The sequence below is a fragment of the Mustela putorius genome, unplaced genomic scaffold (genome assembly GCF_011764305.1).
Source record: "Mustela putorius furo isolate JIRA1106 unplaced genomic scaffold, ASM1176430v1.1 tig00003913_pilon_pilon_pilon, whole genome shotgun sequence".
Taxonomy (NCBI): Eukaryota; Metazoa; Chordata; class Mammalia; order Carnivora; family Mustelidae; genus Mustela; species Mustela putorius.
Window position 1 is genome coordinate 10,806,424 of NW_025422060.1, and position 23,112 is coordinate 10,829,535.

The following is a 23,112-nucleotide window of genomic DNA, read 5'->3' on the forward strand; positions in this document are numbered from 1 at the left end:
TCCGGCAACCCCTGATCCATTTACTGTGTCCACGGTGTTGCCTTTTCCAGGATGTCATATAGTTAGAATCATATTGTCTGTAACCTTCTCAGATTGGCTTCTTTCACTTTCCAATATGCAATTAAGCTTTCTCCATGTGTTTTCATGCTTGACAGCTCTTTTCTTTTTAGCACCTACCAATATTCTGTTGTCTGAATGTAACACAGTCTACTTACACGTTTACCTCCTGAAGGACATCTTGCTTTCAGCCCTTCCATTTTTTCATTCCCTTCTGGTGCTCATCACCATCTGAACATGCTTTACTTGACATATTGACTTTTTGTCTGTAGTACCCAACTCCCCACCTCTAATAGAACCTCTATGGGGATAGGGGTCTCTATTCTGTTCTCTGCTATAGCCCAGCACCTAGAACAGTGCTAGTGTATAGTAGATGCTCAAGAAATACATACTGAATGGAAGGATAATAAAAGAAGATATTTTCCAGGGGCCCGTGGGCAGCTCCGTCAGTTAGGTGTCTGACTCTTGCTTTCAACTCAGGTTATGATCTCAGGGTCATGGGATTGAGCCCTGCATTAAGCTCCACACTCATCACAGAGTCTGTTTGTCCCTTTCCCTCTGCTCTCCTCCACCCCTCCCAATGCTCTCTCTCTCTCTCAAATAAATAAATAAATCTAAAAAAAAAAGATATTTTCTAAAAGGTGCAAAAAAGTTTAAATTTATCCTCCAGGCTTATGCCATCATAATATATAAAGTACATTTCTATCTATATGTAAATCATAGCTAATGTCTACCAATGATGTATCTATAAAATGTTTGCTTCGTCCAGATCCTGCAATGTAACCAGGATTCTGCAGGTATTTGATTTCTATAAAAATGTGAACTCTCTGAGAGCAGAGACCTATTTTGCCTTATTGGTCACTATATGCTGGGCACTAAGAATAACGGCTGACACACAGTAGGTGTTCCAATGATATTTATTGGATGGCTATTCAGTTTACCTCCATGTATTGGCTTTCTTATTTAATCGTCTGTTTTATCTATCAGCTGGGTGGTTTTAGTGAACCAAAGAGAGGTTTAATAATAGCTTGTTTTTAAGGAATGATTTAAACACAACCATAGTTTATCATGGTATTTGGTCCTGGCTCCACTCTAATTTACTGTCATACTCTGAAAAGCTCACGTTATTATTTTATCTTCTCCATGGGCAATACTAGTATGTTGATTAAACCAATGTCAGGAGAAAAATGTCTATTGATGTGCAAATGGTTTATGAATGTATCACATGCTAAGTAAGGCTAAAGAGAGACAGATGAACAAAAGCTTTAATGGATTTGGATTTCAAATGGTCAAGGACTATTCAAGTCATTATGTTAAAGATAAAAGTAAGTAAAACAGCCCTTTTCTGGAAGTGGGAGATGTGGAAAACCTCCGTAAAGACATAAAATAGGATGACAGAATTCTTTAGTAGATGTATCCTCTTGCCCTGAACCAAAAAACAATTAAAACAAGAGAGCCTCTATCTTCTTGAGGAAGTATGGAAGGATCTATTTCATGAAGGAAAAAAAAAATACAACATCTTTGTGGATGAATATAACATATGGTGAGTGAGGAAGTTCTTATAAACTTACCCGTCATTGTTAACATCTGACACTGTGACCGTATATCCAAAATAAGATGCCATCTGCAAAGGAATACCATAAGATGACATAGTTTGTGTTCAAAAATAATTTTTATAGCCCTCTCTCCATTTTTTCCTGAAGGATGCATCTCACTGCAACAGACTTCTGCATTACATTCATGGGCTCCTGGACATGGACAGAGTCTTAAAGTCACTCATTCTGACCCCATGCATAATTTCCCTTCAGTACCCCTGACATGTGCTTGGCTATCCTCTGTGGATATTCAACAATCAGCCCATTCAATTTGTGGACACAGTTCGAATTTTCTTTGCTAAAATTGGCCCTTCTGGTCCTTCATCCTATTTAATTCTGCAATGTTGAACCTCACGGAATAAATCAAATTCCACTTCCATATGAAATTTCATAGAAAATATTTGTATCTAGCTCGCCATTGTGGCCTCTCTTTAGTAGAGATAACGCATGTGATACCAAAGAAAAGATGATACCCCATGAACTGCCCAGAGAAGAGTTAAGTAGGATTTACAGTCTTTGCTTTGGGTTCTTTATATCAGTGAAGCATAAAAAGGGCTTCAATTTCACAGGAAACCGGGTCTCACTATCAATTCATATTGAGCTCATTGTCAACTAAGGTTTCTAAGTCTCTTCTGAGTATAACTGTGAGCCACATTCTATCTCTTAAGTTTTTTGTTTTTCAAGCTATGTTTTCAAACTTTATCATCTTTTCAGATTCAGCCTATAGTTTGAACTTGTCAAGATGTTTTGTTTCCATGTTTTGGCATCCAGTGCTTTAGCTCACTTAGCCCCCCATCATCTTCTAATGTAATCAGACTACAATCCACTGGAAAGTGTCCTCCACAGAAGGCAGAGGCTTTGGTCTGTGTTGTCCACTCTTCTGTCTGCACTACCTGACCAGGGTCTAGCTCAGAGTGGGTACCAGGTTCCAGATACTCTTTGCAGAGGGAATGAATACATGAGTTAACAATAATTAAGCAATAATTAAGTTCTCCCACCTCTTTTCTCTATTCCAAACATATATAGCTGTTATAGACAAATGTTTGTGTTCCTTCTTTCCCTCCAATTCAAATATTGATCTTAACCCCCGCTATAATGGTATTAGAAGGTAAGGCCTTTGGGAAGTGATTAGGTAATGAAGGTGATGACTTCCTAACTCCTTATGAATGGAGTTAGTGCCCTTATAAAAAAAGACCCCAGAGAGCTCACTAGCCCTCCTCCACCACACGAGGACCCAAGAATATGGCTACCTATATGAATCAAGAAGTCCAACTCTCAAGTCCAAATCTGCCTACCTTTTGATCCTGGGCTTCCTTGCCTTCCAGAACTGTTAGAAATAAACAGTTGGGTTTTTTAGCTACCCAATCTATTGCACTTTTATTATAGTATTCTGAAGACTAAGATACAGTTACCAGGTGCCAAATGCTCTTTGCAGAGGGAATGAAGACATGAATTAACTGTGCAATAGTAATTCAGTTCTCCCGCCTCTCTTCTATATTCCAAACATATATAGTGAAATTCTTATTTCTGGTGTGGCATTGTGGCCTTCACTCAGAGGAATTTCATCATTTATGCATTAACTGCTGAGGTTCAAGACTGAAGAACTAGGTGGTATGGAGGACTAGAAGTTATAGAAAGGCCAAATTTAATAATGCTTGAAGAGTTTCTAATAATAAAAATGTGAAAGAGATCTGGACAAAAGAGAAGTCTTGCCAGATTTTCAATAAGCCATTAATCACCATTACTTGAGAATAGCTCAAAATGTGTAAGTTCATCCAATTCACTATTGTCCCGGCCTTACTTATGCATATTCACCACAAGAGTATCACAGGGGACATTTTTAAATCCTTTGTTGAAAATTGCAGAGTAACAGATAGACCAAAGCCCCAATTTTGCAGCTTGGGAGGAATGTCAAAAATGCTCTGTGTTCAATAAAAAGTACTATTAATCAAAATTACTAGATAAATATATTATTCCAAATCTACATCTCTAGCTAAGAGTGGAGCATTCAAGGATCCTAAACCATGATCCAGAAGGTCAAGATGTATGTAACTTGGCCAGATTTGAATGTGAGGTTTCCTAGAAGTTCAGTAGCGTGGGTTTCTGGTTAGGAGAAAATATGGGTTGCCCAGAGAAACTGATTCAGTTAACGACTGGCTCCCTTAGATGGTCATACCACATTCACAGTTTAAAGAAATGTGACAAATTTCAAAAGGTCACAATACCCCCGGACAACTCAGGGTGGTGGATAAAGTATGATCTCAGCCCACATTAGGTTAGGAGAATGTCAGGCACTTCCCTCATTCATAAGACCTCAGCCAGTCCCTGGAAGGAAGGAACCCGAACCAGATAGCTAGTCAACCTCCACAAAATGCTGGGATGGGGAGAGGGCTCCAATTGCAGTAAGGAATGGAGTCAGAGCACAGGCCCATTGACTCTGACTGATACAATGGGGCCTATGAGAAGAGAAGCCTGTGTCTTCTTGTAGGAACTCACCACCAGGCATACTACACATGGGCCTAAAACGTAACAGGATTGTTCTCAGATCCTAGTAGTTAGTGACACCACTGCATGAGAGCTGGGATCTTATCTGTCTGATGCACAGTTATATTTCCAGCATGTAGAACAGTTTCCAGCACATAGTAAGTCCTCAGTGAACTTTTATTTTATGAATGAATAATTGATGTTAATATTGCAATGTACTATTAGTACTGAGTGACATTGTTTGATATTAAAAGGTCCTCACCTGTTCGCCAGTGAAATTCTGAATAAAAGTCATATCTGTAGAGTTAATGATTGAAACCTGAAATCATAGAGATTAGAGAGGTTACATCATTTGACAGAATTGGAGAAAAAAAAAACATTTTAAATTACAACTTAAGTCATTTTCAAATTTGGGGAAGAGTAGTTAATAATTAGCTTTATGTAAAACAAAAATGTAATCCCATAAGAATGATCTTTAAAAAAACCCAATTGAACTTTTATTTATGGCTAAGTCTGTGATACTTTCAGATAAAACGAATGCTTTCTAATCTGAAAAGGGAAAATAGAAATTGAATTCAAATGGATGCTGAGAGCATTTAACCTGATGGCCAGTTAATTGATCGAATCAGGTTTTTTTTCTAAATTCATTTCTGTGTTTATGTTATTTGAGAAACTAGTGATTATGGCTCTTTACCAAAAAATAAAAATTTTATTTTATTTTTTAAGGATAATAACATAATAAATTTAATGAAAGTCTCAAAATATAAGTTGATGAGAAGAAAATGAAAATTTTAAATGTTACTGCATAGCAAAAATATTACTTTTAATTCCATTCAGCCAACCTAAAACCTGCAGATATTACATTCACGAGACTTTTAAAAAAATAAATGTTGTCTAAAATATAACTTTTCTTTTCAGAAGGTCTCTTGATTTTCATTTCCTAATTTTGTGGTCAGTAGGTATAATGATTCTGAACAGTATCCCTACAAAGTTCACGTTGCCCAGAACGTCAGGTGGGGATTGGAAATAGGGTCTTTGTAGATGAAATACATTAAGGAACTTGAAATGAAATCATCCTGGATTTAGGGTGGGTCCTATATCCAAAGACTAATGTCCTCATCAGAGAGGAGAGGACATACATAGACACTGATGGAAGAAGGCCATCTGGAGGTAGAGGCAGAGATTGGAGTCATGCACCAAAAAAGACAATGGCCACCTAAAGCTGGAACAGATAAAAAAGGTCCCTTGTCTGACACTGGGATTTCAGACTCTGGTCTCCTGAACTATGAGAAAATAATTGTATGTTGTTTTAAGCCACCCAGTTTGTGGTAATTTGTCATGGCCATCTCAGGAAACTAATACACAAGTGCAATAACAATTGATTTTCTCATTTCTACCATATGAGGCATATTAAAATGCTGAGCACATCGGCAACAGTATCCTTTGCAATTATTCCTGGGTGATGCCCAAGGATCGCGCTGGCTTTGTGGGTGTGACCTCTGCACCATCACAAAGGTTCCCATGCTCCATCAGGCCCCACCCTTGGTTTAATGCCCGGCTGTTGTGATCCTAAAATTCTTAATAATTTTGAACAAAGGGATCTGTATCTTCATTTTGTACCAGGTCCCACAAACTCTGTAGCTTGTCCTATACACAGATCAAAAAAAAGAAAAAAAAATCCAGCTTCACTTGTTTTCCTTCCTTTTCATTAAGCAAACACGCATGGATCTGTAGGGCTCACTAATAAAAGGCATTTTAAACCATTCAAAAGTTGAGTGAAATGAAACATTTCTTTGCATCTCTAAGAAAATATCCAACAATGTATTCTTTGTACTCACATATCCAAAATTCTGTGCTCCTCTTGGAACGCCAGCAACCAGTTCTGGGGGATAAAATTAACCATTGAGAGGGGGATTACATATATTTTAAAGCTATCCAACACATCAGTTAAAGACAGTGCCTTTTACAGGAGTAACCATCATGTGGGCAGCTGGAAGTGTGAAGTCACGGTTTTGTGTTTGCTTTTGCTTCTACTACAGACCATGGAAAACAGAACAAAAGTTGTACTGTGAGATTTACCAGTCTTCATCACTGGTCTCCATGTGCTTTTGCCTGTACAGCAAAAGCCTGGCTTCTCAGCTCTGTGTGTGATTTGTAGGCTAAACCTCTTACTCTGGCTTCTCCAGCTTTCACTGTGGCAACCTCTCTTTTTTTTTTTTTTTTTTTAAGATTTTATTTATTTACCCAACAGAGATCACAAGTAGGCAGAGAGGCAGGCAGAGAGAGAGAGAGGAGGAAGCAGGCTCCCTGCTGAGCAGAGAGCCCCATGCGGGGCTTGATCCCAGGACCCTGAGATCACTACCCGAGCCGAAGGCAGAGTTTTCAATCCACTGAGCCACCCAGGCACCCCTGTGGCAACGTCTTTTGTGTTAGTGTAAAAAGTAGAGCTTCTGTCACAATAACATGTTAAAACAATTCCAGTTACCTAAAGAAGTGCCATCATAAATGACATTAAGACCCCTTGGAAATGTTTGCTGGTAGCAGAATTAGTGGGTCACCTGGTAGTTAAGCATCCCCCAAAAGGGAAGCTTCATGAACAGAAATGGAAAAGGCAAACCTGGGGGAATGTGTCCATATAACTCATTGCACTATTATCTGGCTCTAGATTCAGAAGATAATGGTGTTATTCTCGGGCCTGCCATATACCTGGGATGTGTCACTGAACCCCATTTTTTCCAGTCACCTATAATTGGTGGGAGTTGGAATTGCTGATTATCAAAGATCTTTCAGTTCTTATTTCTACAAATCTAGAGCATCTTTTGATTTATTGGGGTTAAAAATTTAGTTTAATTTAAATAGGAAGGACCTGGAAGAGAATCACTTCCATTTGAATTTCCCTTCCCCTCCTCCTGCCCTGAAAGGTACAGCACAAGTTCTAGCATCAACTATATCTGGTGTGCAGTGTTCTAGAAGAGGTGGGGGATCATGCTGTTAGCATTAATAATCAAAGAAGGTTCATTTGGGGTTCTATGTTAGACTTTTCAGTAGTAATTCCATTCATTCAATAAATAAATATGTATAGGCAAATGGAGTATACAGTAGTGAGCAAAATGGACAAAATTCCCTACTTTCACAGAACTTATACTCTCGTTGGAAGAGACTGTCAATTTAAAAAGAAGAGTCAATGAAATGGCATATTTGAAGAGGATCAGTGTAGTGAGTGAGAGAAAACAAATAGTAAATTGCTACAGAGAATGCTGGAGGGGAGATGAGGAAGGACTTATAACTTCTACGGAACAACTGGCAGGAAAGGATATGGCAAGAAAGTGACATTAGAGCAAAGACTGAAGAAAGTGAGGCTATAAATATTATGGAGAAGTTGGAAAAGTATGTTCTAGTCAGAAAGAATGGCAAGTGCAAAGGTCCTGAGGTAGAAGTGTTTCTGGCGTATTCAAAGAGCAGTAAGGAGACCAGAGTGGCTGGAGGAGAGGAAATGAGATGTAAAGGGGTAGGAGATGAGGTCAAAGTAACTAGTAGCCTGATGAATGGAGTCTCTCAGGTCATTGTGAAGACTTGAATTTCAGACAGAATGAGTTGAAAAAATCACTGGATCAAAGAAGTTACACAATTTGACTTCTGTTTCTGAAGGACCACTTTGGTTGCTGAATTTAGAACAGACTACAGGAGGGCAAGGGTAAAAGCAGGGAGACTGGGTAGGAGTCTACTGCAATGGAGTTGGGGGACTTGCATCAGAGTAGAAGCTGTGCATAAAGTGAGAAGTGGTCAGATTCCAGTCATATTTTGAGAGTTTAGTTAGTAGGATTTGCTCATGACTTGAATATGGATGGGGTGTGAGAGAAAGAGTGCAGTCCAAGGCTGACTTCCAAGGTGTTCAGCTTGAGCAACTAGGAGCATGGCATTGTCCTAGAGATGATGGAGGGTAAGCCATGTTTCGGGGAGGAGGTCAGGCATTTGCTTATGAGCACAGTAAGTTTGAGACAGCTATTCAAATAGAGATGTTGAGTATTGAGTTTGAGGTTCTAGATCTTGGAACATGTAGAATTCAGTGTAATCTGGAGAAGTACCATGGACCTGTAATTCAGTATAAGCTGAAAAAATAAGTGAGATAGAATGAGATTACCAAAATTCAAAGAGGAAAGAAACAGTCCAAATATTTAACCCTGGGACACTTCAATGAGATGAGGGAAATTAAAGGGGAATCAATAAAATAGAAGGAGAAGGAACTGCCAGTACTGGATATTTGAATGAAGAAATGAGGAGGTAATGATGAAGTCTGTCAAATGCTCCTAATGGTTAAGGAAGATGAGCTGCACGGAGGCCTCTGTTTGCTTGACAGAAGCTGTTTCAGCTGAGCAGTGGCTTTAAGAGGAGCGGGGTAGTGGAACTGGTAGACAGAGATAGAGGCAGAGAAGAGTGACAGATCTTTTGAAGCAGAGACTAGGGGCTTGCTGGAGGGGGGAAGTGGAAAAAGAGATTTTGTTTTTAAGACGTGAAAAATAACAGTATGCTTGTATATTCATGGGAATGATTAAAAAAAAAAAAGAAAAGAAAACCCTGATGATATGAGATAGAGAATTAGGAATGGCTGGAGTTCCTTCTTTGATTCATGAGAGGGAATGGAGCCTGGTGCAAACTGTAGAGGTTAACTTTACACAGGAGCATGGATTGCTCAACTACAGCAATTGGAGGGAAGGTGAAGCATGTCCTTGAAGAATAAACCAGGCTCAGAAAAACTAAGCTATCTGGACAGATTTCTGGGAAAGGTGGAAGAACTGGTAGCTAGCACACTGCTCAGTTTTCAATAATCTTTATTTAGTATGAATTAAATTGGCATGTAACAGCAAACCACCATCCAACATACTGGAGTTGACTGATTCCAGAAAAAGACCGACTATCCCATTTGAAATACATGACAACCACTACTAAGCATTCCATAAACATTCAGAATTCCATTTAGAAGACAACAACCCTCACACTCAGTAACATCGGGGTCTGCAGGCTCATATGGTTACGACACTAGGAGTTATTAAAAGTAAATGTTGGTTTAAAATGTTCGTAATTATTTAAAAATGATCAAGATGGGGAAATTGGAGTTTAAGGTGAGTTAGAACTATCACTCAAATATAAAGATACTCAGCTGGGAGGGAAAATAACTGACTCTTCTTAGATCCATTTCAGTAACTCATGATAAACCTTGTATGTATGGACCACATCTTCTTTATCCATTCGTCTGTTCAAGTGCATCTTGGCTCTTTCCACGTTTTGGCAATGGTGGCCATTGCTGCTATGAACATTGGGGTACCCATGGCCCTTTTTTTTCACTGCATCTGTATCTTTGGGGTAAACTCCCTATTAATTTCCATGGGTCAGGACTAAATGCTGTACTGGGTGGGGAAACTTCCAAGAGTTTAATGTTGTTTAAAATCACTTGGCATATTTTACAGTTCTCTTTGCTTAATCACTGAGTGATTATAAGATTTGACTCTTCTAAGGTACTAGAAATTCAGTTCTATCCTGATGGTGCCTAATCCACGAGTTCTCTCTTCTTATAGCTAATATTTAAATGACCTTTGTTATGTATCAGGAATTATTCTACTGTTTCATGAACATATAGGATTAGTTTATTTAATCTCATAAGAATCCCATGATATAGATAATATTATCATCATCATCATTCCTTATCATTATCATCATCACCATCACCTTCATCATTACCAACAACCATCTTTTAGAAATTAAGACATAGAGGCACTGAGATTCAGGCAACTAGGTCACAGAGCTGGTAAGTGGCAAAGTCAGGGTTGAAACTCAAGTGGTCTGGGTCCAAAGTCCATGCTTTTAACTACTACAATAGATTGTCTTTTAATATCTTGAAGAAAAAAATAAATGGAAAGATAGGACCTTTAAAAATTAGCTCATATTTCAAGAAAAATGTTCTTTTAAAGGAAAAAAAAAACACCCTGCTTTCAAACCCTACCTCACTGCATAAAGTGTTTTATTCTCTGTGAATTTCTGCTTTGTGGGTCCTGTTGACGTGAAACAATTAAAAGAGCTCTGATGATTTCTAGGGATGGCCACATTTCATTTACTCTTAATGCTTTGTGAGTTCATTAAAACACATTAGTAAAAAGTAGTTAAGGTTTGTATGAAACAAGATGAAAATACTGATTGATTGATGATTGAGTCATTCAATAATCAATACCAGTCTTGTATGTGATAGGTATTCCTATGGACTGAATATTTGTGTCCCCCCCCCCCCAAAATTTGTAGTATTGAAACCTAACCCCTAATGCGATGGTCTCAGGAGGCAGGGTTTCTGAAAGGTGATTAGGTCATGAGGGTTGGATTAATTTCATGTTTAGAACTTTATTCTAGTACTTACTACAATTTTTAACAATTATTTTATTTATTTATTTCACAGAGAACACAAGTAGGCAGAGAGACAGGCAGAGAGAGAGGGGGAAGCAGATGCCCCGCCAAGCAGAGAGACCAATATGGGGCTCGATCCCAGGACCCTAGGATCATGACCTGAGCCGAAGGCTTAGCCTTAACCCACTGAGCCACCTAGGCGCCCGCTACTACAATTTTTAATCAGGTATTTTGGGTTGTTCTTTAATGCCTATCAGGCCCACTAGGACCATAAACTCAGTTCAAGGACCATCTGTTCGCCTCTGTGTGTTCAGCACTTAACACAGAGCCTGGCGTAGAGTAGGTGCTCAAAAAATATTGGACAAATAAGTGAATGCTAAATGCCTTATGAGAGAGAAAAATGAGATGAGATGAGATAGGAGTTTACAGAAGGAAGTGAAAGAAGGATTTCTGGAGGAGACGACAATTGAAATTATACTAAAAAAAAAAAAAAAAAAAAGTAGCATTTGACCACTGGAAATTAGAGTGGCTTCAGACTCAGTGGATTGAAACCAGGGATGACAGTCTTCTCAAGATATAGAGGACAGAGGTGAGGGGCATATATGAGAATAGGGATTAATTCATTCCTTTATTTTGGGCTTGAGCATGTCCAAAGGGGAAAAGGAAATAACATGGAGATGTTGTTTTGGAGTCCAGTAGGGAGTTTAGTATGGATATGTCTAACATGAGATCCCAGAAATTAAATTAAATATGGGAAATGTTGATTTCTTAAATTTGATCTCTCACTAACAGCATAGCTTTTGTGTAGGCCATTTAATCACCCTATTTTTTTATGCGTAACATAGGATTACTGGACTTGTGTTTTGTTGCTTAACTACATTTTATAAAGATGGATATTCAGTCTTACGGAATTTCTTGAGACTTAAAAAGCTGTGCTGAAGTGTATTTTGTTTGTTTTTCTATAGATTGTTATCATATACATTCTGGGATTCCATTTTTATACATTTTGTGTAGTGAAGAAAATTACATTTATGAAGGGGCTTTTTAGGTCACCTTATCTTTCCTCGTGCTTTATAAATGCCTTACATTCAATAATGTCTCTCACCTTGCTCAGAGTCTCCAGTAAATTCCCCAGCAGCAACTGAATATCCTGTGTTAAAGAAAAGAAAAACCAATCACACTTGAAGGCTTTACAAATGAGCTATGTCTAGAAAAACAAAAGAATCACCATAGTACTGTTTGCTCAGAAATCTCAACAAATACTGTAACATAAAAGTTAAGGGTTCTGCAGAGGGAAAAATTAGTGATGCCAAGATAAGCAGTTCTGTACTAAATCCTGGAAGCGTAATCAATCTGCTTCTCCTGAGGCCTGGCAGCACAATTCTGATTCTGAAGGATGCTTCATAATCCACCTTAAAGTGTAAATGGGGGCCACCTCATTTTAAGGTTGCTGACTCATCAGGATCAGAGGTGACGCTCTGAAAGGTATCCTTTTTGCTCAGGTTTTGCTGCTGCTTATCATCAAGAAGGTCTGTTTCCTAATTTCTTTAAGGATGGTTTTCCACAAGTTGCACTTACCTCTAAAGTGAGGTGAGGTAAAAAAATATAACTATATTTTGCTTAATTTATCAAGCAATCAAAATGCCAAAATTGGGAAGCAACAGAGGTTCAATGAGGTCGTATGGTTTGCATATAATACATTTTGACAACATTCTAGCAACTAGAAGGTCTTTTGTTGTTGCTCTAAAAACTGGAAAGGACCGCTAGCATGTTGCCCCTATAGCGCTGGACAGCTCCACTAACTCATACTCTCTACAACTGGCAAAATGTTTTATGTGCAACACACTATGATAGTTGGTGTTTGATTGCATAACCGCATACTACAGCCTAAATCAAAACACAAAAGCCACCATCAAAATCCCCCAGTAAGTAAGATACTGACTTTGGGGCTGAGGCCAGTGTTTTATTCTGTGAAGGATGTATGCACCTAAGTCTAATTTATTGACATTTTTAAAATAAAAGAATGGTTGTTGAATATGCAGAAAGAATCTGTTACAGAGTCTATAAAGTAGGCTGAATCTAAAGAAAAGACTTTTATAACATGGTTCGACAAAAATAAAGTCCATTCTAAGCTAGCAAGGAATGAAAATTCGCATAAGTTACAGAATAATATTAGATAAGTGAGGAATAAAATTTGCATCTACATTTAATATGTTTGCCTTTTGAGAACAACGAGTGGGTTGAGCAACAATTCTCACCAAGGTAACTATCATCATAGGAAGCTGGAGCCACGTCCGTCTGTTTTTCTCGAGCCAATTTCCTTAGAATATCCTTGAATGAGTAATCTGCAATGATATCGGCAATACTGGCAGTGATCACCTGACCTGTGTTCAAACAAATGAATACATTAGCTGAATGAATGCAAGAGGCAGGCCCTCCTTGGGCAGAATCTGAGTAACATATCCTCCCCTGAAAATAATCATGGAATTGCTTGCATTTTTGATGATGAATTTTCCCACCTGCCAAACTGCAAGGTAAAGCTGGTTACAGCTGGATAGAACTTTCTATTCTGACAGAAGAACCAAAGATCAACTACATAATTTTATCTGTCTTCCCAATGCCTTCGCAATACATACGCCATCTCCAAGTGGGAAAAATATCTGAATAAAGACACCTGTTGGCAAACTTTATGGATTAAATTTTTTTAAAGATTTTATTTATTTATTTGACAGACAGAGATCACAAGTAGACAGACAGGCAGGCAGAGAGAAAGGAGGAAGCGGGCTCCCTACTCGATCCCAGGACCCTGAGATCATGACCTGAGCCAAAGGCAGAGGTTTAGCCCACTGAGCCACCCAGGAGCCCCTGGATTAAATTTTTAATCTGGAACATCGTGGCTAGAAGAAACATCATCTAATTCTGAGATCACCTAGCCAAAATATGACTTCTTATAGGTGGAGAAACTGAGGCCCAGAGAGCATGAGTGGTTTCCCTCAAGTCATGTGGTTTTGCTTTCAGGGTATTTGTCATTACAACCAAGGTCTTCTTTGGCATTCTAAGAAAATTTTTTGTGTTCTCACAAAATGCAGATTAAATCTAAATCACTTAATTAATAGATTGTGAAATCTATCAGTTATGTAAGAGAGGGGATTACATAACCTTTGAGCCCTTTATTTGTTATGCTAAAATTTTAATGCTAAAATGTATACATAGAGAATAAATTAGGACAATGGGAGGCTATGAGGTCCAGTGAAACCCAGAATTTTAGAAAAAAAAAAAGAAAGAAAAAGAAAAAGGAATCCATGGCTGCCAACAATGATATGCTAAGAACTGGCTAATATCTCCCAAATAAAGTCACTATTAAAAGTCTTGAAATACGATCATATTGGGGTGGTCAAATAACCAGAAGATGGCCAGCAATTTTCCACCACAATTTCCATGCATTCCTATATTTATAATGGACATCTAAGGGACAAGTGTGATCTCATGCTTTTTGGGAGAAAACTGGAGAAAGGATTTCAAGAAACCAATATTTAATATTAATATTAGTTTGAAAGCCAAATTATTCTTTGGGAATTTAGTGGTAATTCACAGTCTTTCTGTTTGAAGTCCAAAAGGAATAAAATTATCAAATCTGACCATAAATATTTCCCAGTGACTGTGCCTGAAATGACTGTGAACAATTTGCCAATTTTCTCTGGTTTAAATCTAAATACCCCCTTCTCACCTCCCACGTACACACTGCCTTTGTCTGTTTCCTTTAGCTGCTTCAATATACATTATAATCTTAAGCCTAAATAAAATTTGACATTACCTATCACAGACAACGCTTCTAAATCTCCTTGGTATGGTTACTTTTCAGCAAATCATCAATATCTGACATTTTAACTTTAAGGAAAGGAAAAAAGTATCTAATCAAGTGAATTAGATTGATTATCTAGTCAAGTGAATTAGAAGAAAATCTTTTTAAACACATAATCTTTACTTTATAACCATCTGCTGCATAAAATACAGTTTTTCAATTTACAAAATAATTTTTAAGACTGAAATGTTAATTATTTGATGTTCATAGTTGTATTTATATATATGAATGAAGCTTAACAGTAATTTCACACACAATTTTATCATAAACCCATCTCCCAGATCTCTTCCATTGGTTTTTTTAAAAAAAGTTTTTTATTAATTTACTTTTTATTTTAATTCCAGTATAGTTGACACCCAGTGTTATATTAGTTTCAGGTGTACAACGTAGTGATACAATAATTCTATTCATTACTCAGTGCTTGTCAAAAGAAATGTACTCTTAATCCCTTTCACATATTTCACTCATCCCTTGCCCCCCCTTCTCCCTTCTGATAACCATCATTTTGTTCTCTATAGTCAGGGTCTGTGTTTTGATTTTTCTCTTTTTTAAATTTGTTCATTTGTTTTGTTTCTTAAATTCCACATATGAATTAAATAATAGAATTTGTCTTTCTATGATTCACTTATTTCACTGAGTAATATACTCTCTAGATCCACCCATGGAGGGGCAAATGGCAAGATTTCATTCTTGTTTATGGCTGAGTAGTATTCCATTGTTATATACCACTTCTTTATCCATTCATCTCTTGATGCACAGCTGGCCTGCTTCCATAATTAGGGTGTTGTAAGGAATGCTGAAATAAACATGGGGGTGCATGTACCTTTCTGATTTAGTGTTTTTGTATTCTTTGTGTAAATACCCAGAAGTGAAATTTTGGGATCATTTGGTAATTCTATTTTTAATTTTTAATTTTCAGAGGAAGCCTTCACAGTGGCCACACCAGTTTGCATTCCCACCAAAAGTACATCAGGACTCCCTTTTCTCTACATCCTTGCCAACATTTGTTGCTTCTTCTGTTGTGATTATAGCCATTCTGCTAGGTGGGAGGTGATATCTCATTGTGGTTTTGATTTTCATTTCCCTGATGATTAGTGACACTGAGCATCTTTTCATGCGTCTCTTAGCATCTGTGTGTCTTTGGAGAAATGTCTGTTCAACTTTTCTGACCACTTTTAATTGGAATATCTATTTTTTGGTGTTGAGTTGTGGAAGTTCTTTATATATTTTAGATACTTATTCTTTATTGGGTTTATCATTTGCAAATATCTTTTCCCATTCAGTAGGTTGTTTTCCAGTTTTGTTAATTGCTTCCTTTGCCATGCAGAAGACTTTTATTTTGAAATAGTCCCAATACCTTATTTTTGGTTTTGTTTCCCTTGCCTCAGGAGACATACCTAGAAAATGTTGCCATGGCCAATGTCAGAGAAATGACTGCCTGAGCTCTCTTCTAGGATTTTATGGTTTCAGGTCTCACATTTAGGTCCATGATCCATTTTTAGTATATTTTTGTGTATAGTGTCAAAAGTCCTCCAATTTCATTCTTTGGCATGTAATTGTTTAGTTTTCTCAATACCATTTTTTTTAATTAAGAATTTATTTATTTGACAGAGAAAGATCACAAGTAGGCAGAGAGGCAGGCAGAGAGAGAGCGAGAGGAGGAGGAAGCAGGCTCCCCGTGGAGCAGAGAGCCCAATGTGGGACTTGATCCCAGGACCCTGAGATCATGACCTGAGCCAAAGGCAGTGGCTTAGCCCACTGAGCCACCCAGGCACCCTCAATACCATTTTTTGAAGACACCTTTTCTCATTGGATATTGTTGCCTCCTTTGTTGAAGATTAATGGAGCGTATAATCATGAGTATATTTCTGGGCTCTCCATTCTGTTCCATTGGCCTGTGTGTCTATTTTGGTGCCCATACTACACTGTTTTGATTTCTACAGTTTTGTAGTGTAACTTGAAATCTGGAATTGTGATACCTCCATTTTGCTTTTCTTTTTCAAGATTGCTATGGCTAATCAGGGCCGTTTGTGGTTCCGTACAAATTTTAGGATTGTTTGTCCTAGTTCTGTGAATATATCCTATTGATATGTTATTTTTTGCCATTTTAATAACTTATGCAACTTGGTGTGCACCTCCTTCCATTGATTTTACTGGGGACTCCCTGTACCTCCTGGATCTGGATTTCTGTTTCCTTCCCCAGATTTGGAAAGTTTTCAGCTATTATTTCTTCAGATAAATTTTCTGCCCCCTTTTCTTTCTCTTCTGGGACCCCTCTAATGTGAAAGTGATTATGCTGGATGGTGTCACTGAATTCCTGAAGTCTTTTCATTTTGCATTACTTTTTCCCCCTCACTTGTCAGCTTGGTTTCTTTCCATTGCTCTGTCCTCCAAGTCACTGATCTGTTCCTCTGCTTCCTCTAGTCTATTATTTATTTCATTTCATGCATTTTTAATGTGATTTATTGTTCTTCATCTCTGATTGGTTCCTTTTTATGTTTTCTATCTTTTTGATAAGGGTCATTGGTGTCCTCCACTCGTTCCTCAAGTTCCATGTGTCTCTTTATCATTACTACTTTAAAGGTCTTTTTTTTTTTTTTTTAGGATTTTATTTATATATTGACAGAGAGATCACAAGTAGGCAGAAAAGCAGGCAGAGGGGTGGGGGGATGCAGGCTCCCTGCTGAGCAGAGAGCCCCATATGGGGCTTGATCCCGGGATGCCAAGATCACGACCCAAGCTGAAGGCAAAGGCTTAACCACTGAGCCACCCAGGTGCCCCGTATCATTACTACTTTAAATTCTCCATTGGGCATATTATTTATCTCCATTTTGCTTAGGTCTCGTACTGTGCTATTTGTCCCATTCTTCCATTTGGGACATAATCCTCTGTCTCCTCATTTCATCCAAATCTCTGTGTCTGTTTGCGTGTACTAGGAAAGTCAGCTACATCTCCTGCTCTTGAAAGGAGTGGCCTTGTGAAACAAAGAAGCTCAACACAGCAGTGTCACCGGTTCATGAGAAGCTGGCACTTCAGAAGTGTCTCCTATGTGTGTCGTATGTGCCCTGTTGCTGTGGCTGAGCTACTTTTCCTTCAGTCCAGGCATCCACAGTAACTCTCTTTGCCTGTTGTGGGCAGGGTTTGGTCCCTCTGCTGTTAGTGGGCCAATCTGGGGCCGCCTTGGGCTTGAGTGGAGTCAGACCAGGCATCTGCCAGAGATGCAGCATCACTGAACTCCCCCCATGTTGTTGCCTGAGAAACTCTCACTGGTGGGCACAGCAGTGTCTGTCCCCCACAGCAGGTGTCTGCCCACTTCTGGGGCCACAGTCTGACAGGTGCGTGTGGTTACCTTTTCCTCTCCCCAGGCCAGGAGCCACTGTGGAGTGCTGCTGGCCCTTGTCAAGTCTGCTGGCACACTGCCAGGCTGGTGGCACCACTTTGGATGTCTTCTGGTCAAGAGTGTTAAAGGAATGGATCCTCAAAGTGCACGGGGGCAGGAGGCAAAGCATTAATAGGTGTTTTGCTGGTCTGTGGGAGGGGGACCTACAGCAGCTGCGACTGAGGCTGGTCTGGCTGGAGGCAGACAGGTTGACGGAAGTGCAAAGGGTGGGCTGACGGTGTTAGCAAGTTCTGTAGTGAGTGTTAGCAGCACCACCACGCTACAAGGTGGCGTGTTTATGCTGGGGGTCTTGGGAGGAAATGGCACCTGTCCGCTCCTTTCTTTCTGGAGAAGTTCCCCAATTGTCTCTGCTCCATCAGCACACACTCTGAGTTTAGTAGCCAACTCTCCTTCCTGTGGATCCCAGTTACTTTACAAACCACAGCTTCTATGCTGTATCTCCCCAGGGGCTGTTTATTGTGCTATCTCTTTAGAGAGGGACTCAGTTTCCTCTTGCCTGGTTCGTTCTCTCAGAGTCGAGTTCATTGATTTTGAAAGTTCCAGGTTTTAAGTCCCATTGGTTATAAGAACCCATGAAAGGCAGTCCCTCTGGTTTTCAAAGCCAGTATCATAGGGATTTGTCATCCCCCTGAGGAATCCCTGACATGATAGCCTATTTCCCTCCTTCTCTGGCCCTGCAGTGTCCTTCCCTCCCAAGGACAGCCCGGGGGTCTGGTTAGCTCTCTACCACATCTCCGCCCTACCTCCCTTCTTCAGTATGGTCTCTTCTCTACAGTTAGTTGTAGAATTTGTTCTGCCAATCTTGGGGCTGTTTTCTGGGCTATTGACACTGATGGGAGTGTTTTCTAGTTGTATCTGTGGGACAAGGGGAGCTTAGGGTCCTCCTACTCCAGCATCTTTTTCAGACTCCCAATATTTATACTCTTCCATTGGCTTTTTAATATGATCTGGTGTCTACCATTTTAAAAGAAAAACTTCACTCAACTATTCACCTCTCTCATAGCCTACTCTATCTTTATCCTCAATGTTACAGCCAAAATTCAGCGAATATTCTCCATCACTTCTCTGTAGGCATCCCACCCACACCCATGGCTTTACTTGTTACCAATACACAAGTGATGGAGGTTTGTATTTTAGCCTAGATGTCTTCTCAGACCTGAAGCCCGTATATCTAAACACTAATGTGAAAAGCCTTGTGTATCTCAAACATTTTCATATTCAACAAAACCAAAAGCAAACTCATAGTCTTCCCTCTCCATTCCACTCCAAACCTGTTCTCATCTCATGAACGGGACCCACGTATACCCACACAAATGCAAAAGTCAGAAAGTTAAGCTGGGCATCCTCCCCTCCCTCCCCTCCCTACCCTCACCCTCACATACCCAACCCATTGGCTAGGTGGCCTGTTTTCCTTCCAAAGCATCTCTCTAATTTCTCCTCCTATTCAATCTGTACTATTAACTTTTCTAAGTAGCAAGTGTCTTTAACTAAACCTTATAGTTAGTTTACCTTATAAACTTATAACAGACTTATCACTTTATAATGGCTTTGGGGATAGCTCACTTTGGCCAACTCTAATCCATTTTCCACATAGCGGCCAGAATGATCGTTTCAAAACACAGATCTGATCATAGCACTCCATGCTTAAAACTCTCCAACCATTTCCCATTATTCTCAAGACAAGCAACAATGTAGCTACGGCCATCTATTTAAACTCCTGCAATCTACCAGGGACTTCTTATTATTTTCAGGATAAAGACAAAGTTGCTTATATTGGCCTGCAAGCTCTTCATGGTCAAGGGTCCTGCTCCATACCTCTCAGCAGCTCCTCCCCAATCTCCTGACTCTGGTCACCCTGGCTTCCCTTCCTCTCACCTGACTGTTCAGTTTCAGATCATAGAACCTTCCCATATAGTCCCTTCTCTCTTTGCTAGTTACCTCCTAGCAAAGTTCAGATCTCCCTTCAGGGTTGCTTGCTTTCAAGTTAGTTGACCTTAGGGTAGCTGCTGGCCTATGTAACACCTTTCTAAGAATTAGGAGGCATCGGCCTGTACAGGCTGATGCCGTCCTGCACCTAGCTCAAGGCTCCCTAAGCAGAGCACAGGTTGTAATTTCAGTCACAGAGGACAAAACATCTGCAAGGGCCGTCCTGGGAGAAGCTTTCTCCACTCTTAACGGCTCCATCATGACATGCCTGCCCTTCACGGCAAGGACCATGTGCAGAGTGTCTCGTACTTGGCACGAGTGCTGGACGAATGCCCCCACCTTCCCCCACGTATAAACCTTGTGAGGGTAGGAACAATGTCTGTCTTTACTCATCACCATATCCCCAGCATCTGGCACAAACCCTGGCACAGCCTCTATAAATACTTGGTGAATTAATGAATTAAGCTGCAGCAGTATCTTAAAATATCATTTATATAACAATGTTCAAGGGGAAATGATAGCTCAATCATTTGGGCAATTATGAACATGGATAAAACAAATGAATATAATAAAAGGTTAACATTGGATTGTTCCTTGTACCTCATCTCTATGTTAGTAACAACAAATGGGCATTTCTTCTCTGCGAGTGGGACGTACCTTGCCAATAAAAGCTTCCTGGTCCTCCTACTATGAGGTCTCCATTCTACAAAACAGAAACAGCAACGATTAGAAAAGGAAAACAGACTTTTTAAAAAAAATTAACATATAACATATTATTTGTTTCAGGGGTACAGGTCTGTGATTCGTCTGTCTTACACAATTCACAGCACTCACCATATCACTATGCTCGGTGATGTCCATCACCCAGCCACCCCATCCCTCCAGACTTTTTTTTTTTTTTAAGTAATAAATCATTGTGAATAGGCATTGCTCTAACAATTTGTTATACATAAAAAAGCAATTTTTAAATGAGGCCCTTCTATCGGAGGCATGCAGCTCATTTTATTTCCTATTCTTGCTTTCCACTATTTAGTGTGTTAACCTATTAAATAATTTTCATTGGACTCCATTAGCTAAGTTGAATTATCTCCCTTGAGGATATATAAATTCAGTGCTCTGGCCCTGCCTCAGATAAGCAAAATATATACAAGTTTAATGCTGTGTAATTTAGCAGACATGATCTTTTGAGCTTTTGCCACAAAAAGAAAATTTGGGTTCTATTTATCTCAAGGCAACAATAATGCTTATTTTATCCATACATCTCTATCCAGCCCCCTCGCGCCCTCTCAGGAGAGAAAGTAAAAACTCCAGATTGGCAAATACAAATTTTTCCTTCTCTTTAAAACCCCATCTTCCAAGCTCTCCAACCTTAACTTTCAGTGGAAGGGAAAAAGGACAATGATAAAAAAGGCAATCAACTTGGTATGCGAAATAATTTTTTCTATACTATTTCCATAACGATGAAATCCTTGTCCCCTCTTGTCTTACTAGGCATCTCTGTTTTTAATTTTGTGAAAGGATGTGTGAATTTTGACACTAATGTTAAATCTCATCAGTGAATTATAGCTATGAGATAAAGCGATTTATTGATTCTTGTGATTTTTTTTTTTTTTGGAAGCACATTTCTCTCACGAAGTTTTAGAAATTTTTTCATTTAAAATGACTATCACACACACAAAAATAAAATGACTATCACAAGAGATGGGAAGAAAGACTGTTGCTTTTCCTCAGATATATTTCTGTGCTATTTTAATAGTTTGTCATCTGCATAGATTAATGAAAATAAAGAGCAACCAAAAATATTTGAAGAAGTTGCCCAAACAGGCCAGATATATACCTTAAAGGTTCATTTAGTGGTGGTGGTTTATGGGGGGTGGGGATGAGAGTGAGAGACAGAAGGAACCCCCCCAAAAAAAAGAACCCACAAAAACAAACAAACAAACAAAACACACAACCAAACAAACAGAGAAAACAAATATTAGAAGCTACAAGACCAAAGGCATTCACCTTATAAAAATCCAGACTAAATCCTGCTTGGCAGTAACCCTGGCCTTCTGGATCAGCATTACCTAGAGTGATCAAAATAAAGGAATGTTATAACATCATCATTTCCAAGATATATTTTAATAACCAATTCAGGATATTCTGCTGTTTTCTCTATAGACTTCTAAATTTAAAATGACCAATATGTGTTTTGTATTTTAAAAAATTCAATCTGAGTGAGTTCTGAAATATATTTCCAGTTATTTTCTTGTCCTAAATGTCATTGATATTCTGTAGTAAGATCACTAGGAATAACGTCCCTTGGAGCCATGATATTTGGGTTTTACAACTCATGTTTCTTTGAAGAAATAAACTCTCCTCCTCTCAGCTATGTTCTGCATTGCCCAAGTGGTGGTAGTGTTTTTCCAAGCTGCCTGTGTGTTCCGTAGGAAGCCACACATGTCATTCCTAAGGAAATCCCTTGAGAAAAAGAGAGGTAAACATGGGTACCTGGGCAGATGCTTTCTGCTGAGGACGCCAAAAGGATTCCAATTTTAATGATTATCAAAAGGAAATTCATTTGAAATTATTCTTTTTTTTTAAGATTTTATTTATTTATTTAACAGACAGAGATCACAAGTAGGCAGAGAGGCAGGCAGAGAGAGAGGAGGAAGCAGGCTCCCCGCTGAGCAGAGAGCCCGATGTGGGGCTCGATCCCAGGACCCTGAGATTATGACCTGAGCTGAAGGCAGAGGCTTTAAACCACTGAGCCACGCAGGTGCCCCTGAAATTATTCTATTAGCATGAGTTAGGTACATTTGGAAATTGTATTTTTGGTCACAACAAATTACGTGGGTGCATTGGAATATCAGTGTTCTCAAAAGAGAAAGCCCTCTAGTAATGGCTTATTTTGCACTCTATCCAATATAATTCACTAACTGAATGTCCAATAGGTCTTTATCATACTGTTTTTAAGATTATGGGCAGATCAACCAGTGGATTCACAGGACATTGTTAGAAAGTTTCTAGGACATTAGGATCAGGAATTTAGTACTGTCTACAGCTTTTAAAATTTTATTTTATCTTATTTATTATTTGACACAGAGGGAGAGAGAGAGGCAGAGCATAAGCAGGGGGAGCAGGAGTGGGAGAAGCAGACTCCCGGCTAAGCAGGGAGCCTGATGCAGGGCTCAATCCCAGGACCCTGGGATCATGACCTGAGCTGAAAGCAGACACTTAACCCACTGAGCCACCCAGGTGCCCCCAGTCTACAACTTCTAAAGTGCTTAGCATAAAATCAAAATGTAGTTCAGTTGAGGAGGCATCTCAATCATTATGTAGCTTGGTATGAACATGCAAATAATTACTCCTTTTTTATCAAGGATATTCCTGAATGGAAACTAAAATAAGAGCAG

At 39.1% G+C, this 23,112-nt stretch overlaps 1 protein-coding gene across 1 annotated transcript in view; it reads right to left on the bottom strand.

The window, feature by feature from the left end:
* ITGA8 (integrin subunit alpha 8) overlaps positions 1–23,112 on the bottom strand; it is a 177,616-nt gene that overhangs the window by 125,197 nt on the left and 29,307 nt on the right. Inside the window, exons 5-11 of the mRNA XM_004757564.3 lie at positions 21,722–21,783; positions 20,372–20,417; positions 12,785–12,910; positions 11,632–11,676; positions 5,975–6,018; positions 4,399–4,455; positions 1,629–1,681 (exon numbers count right to left, since the gene is read on the bottom strand). Of these exons, the coding sequence (XP_004757621.1) occupies positions 1,629–1,681; positions 4,399–4,455; positions 5,975–6,018; positions 11,632–11,676; positions 12,785–12,910; positions 20,372–20,417; positions 21,722–21,783 (433 nt within the window). The remainder of the gene's footprint in view (positions 1–1,628; positions 1,682–4,398; positions 4,456–5,974; positions 6,019–11,631; positions 11,677–12,784; positions 12,911–20,371; positions 20,418–21,721; positions 21,784–23,112) is intronic.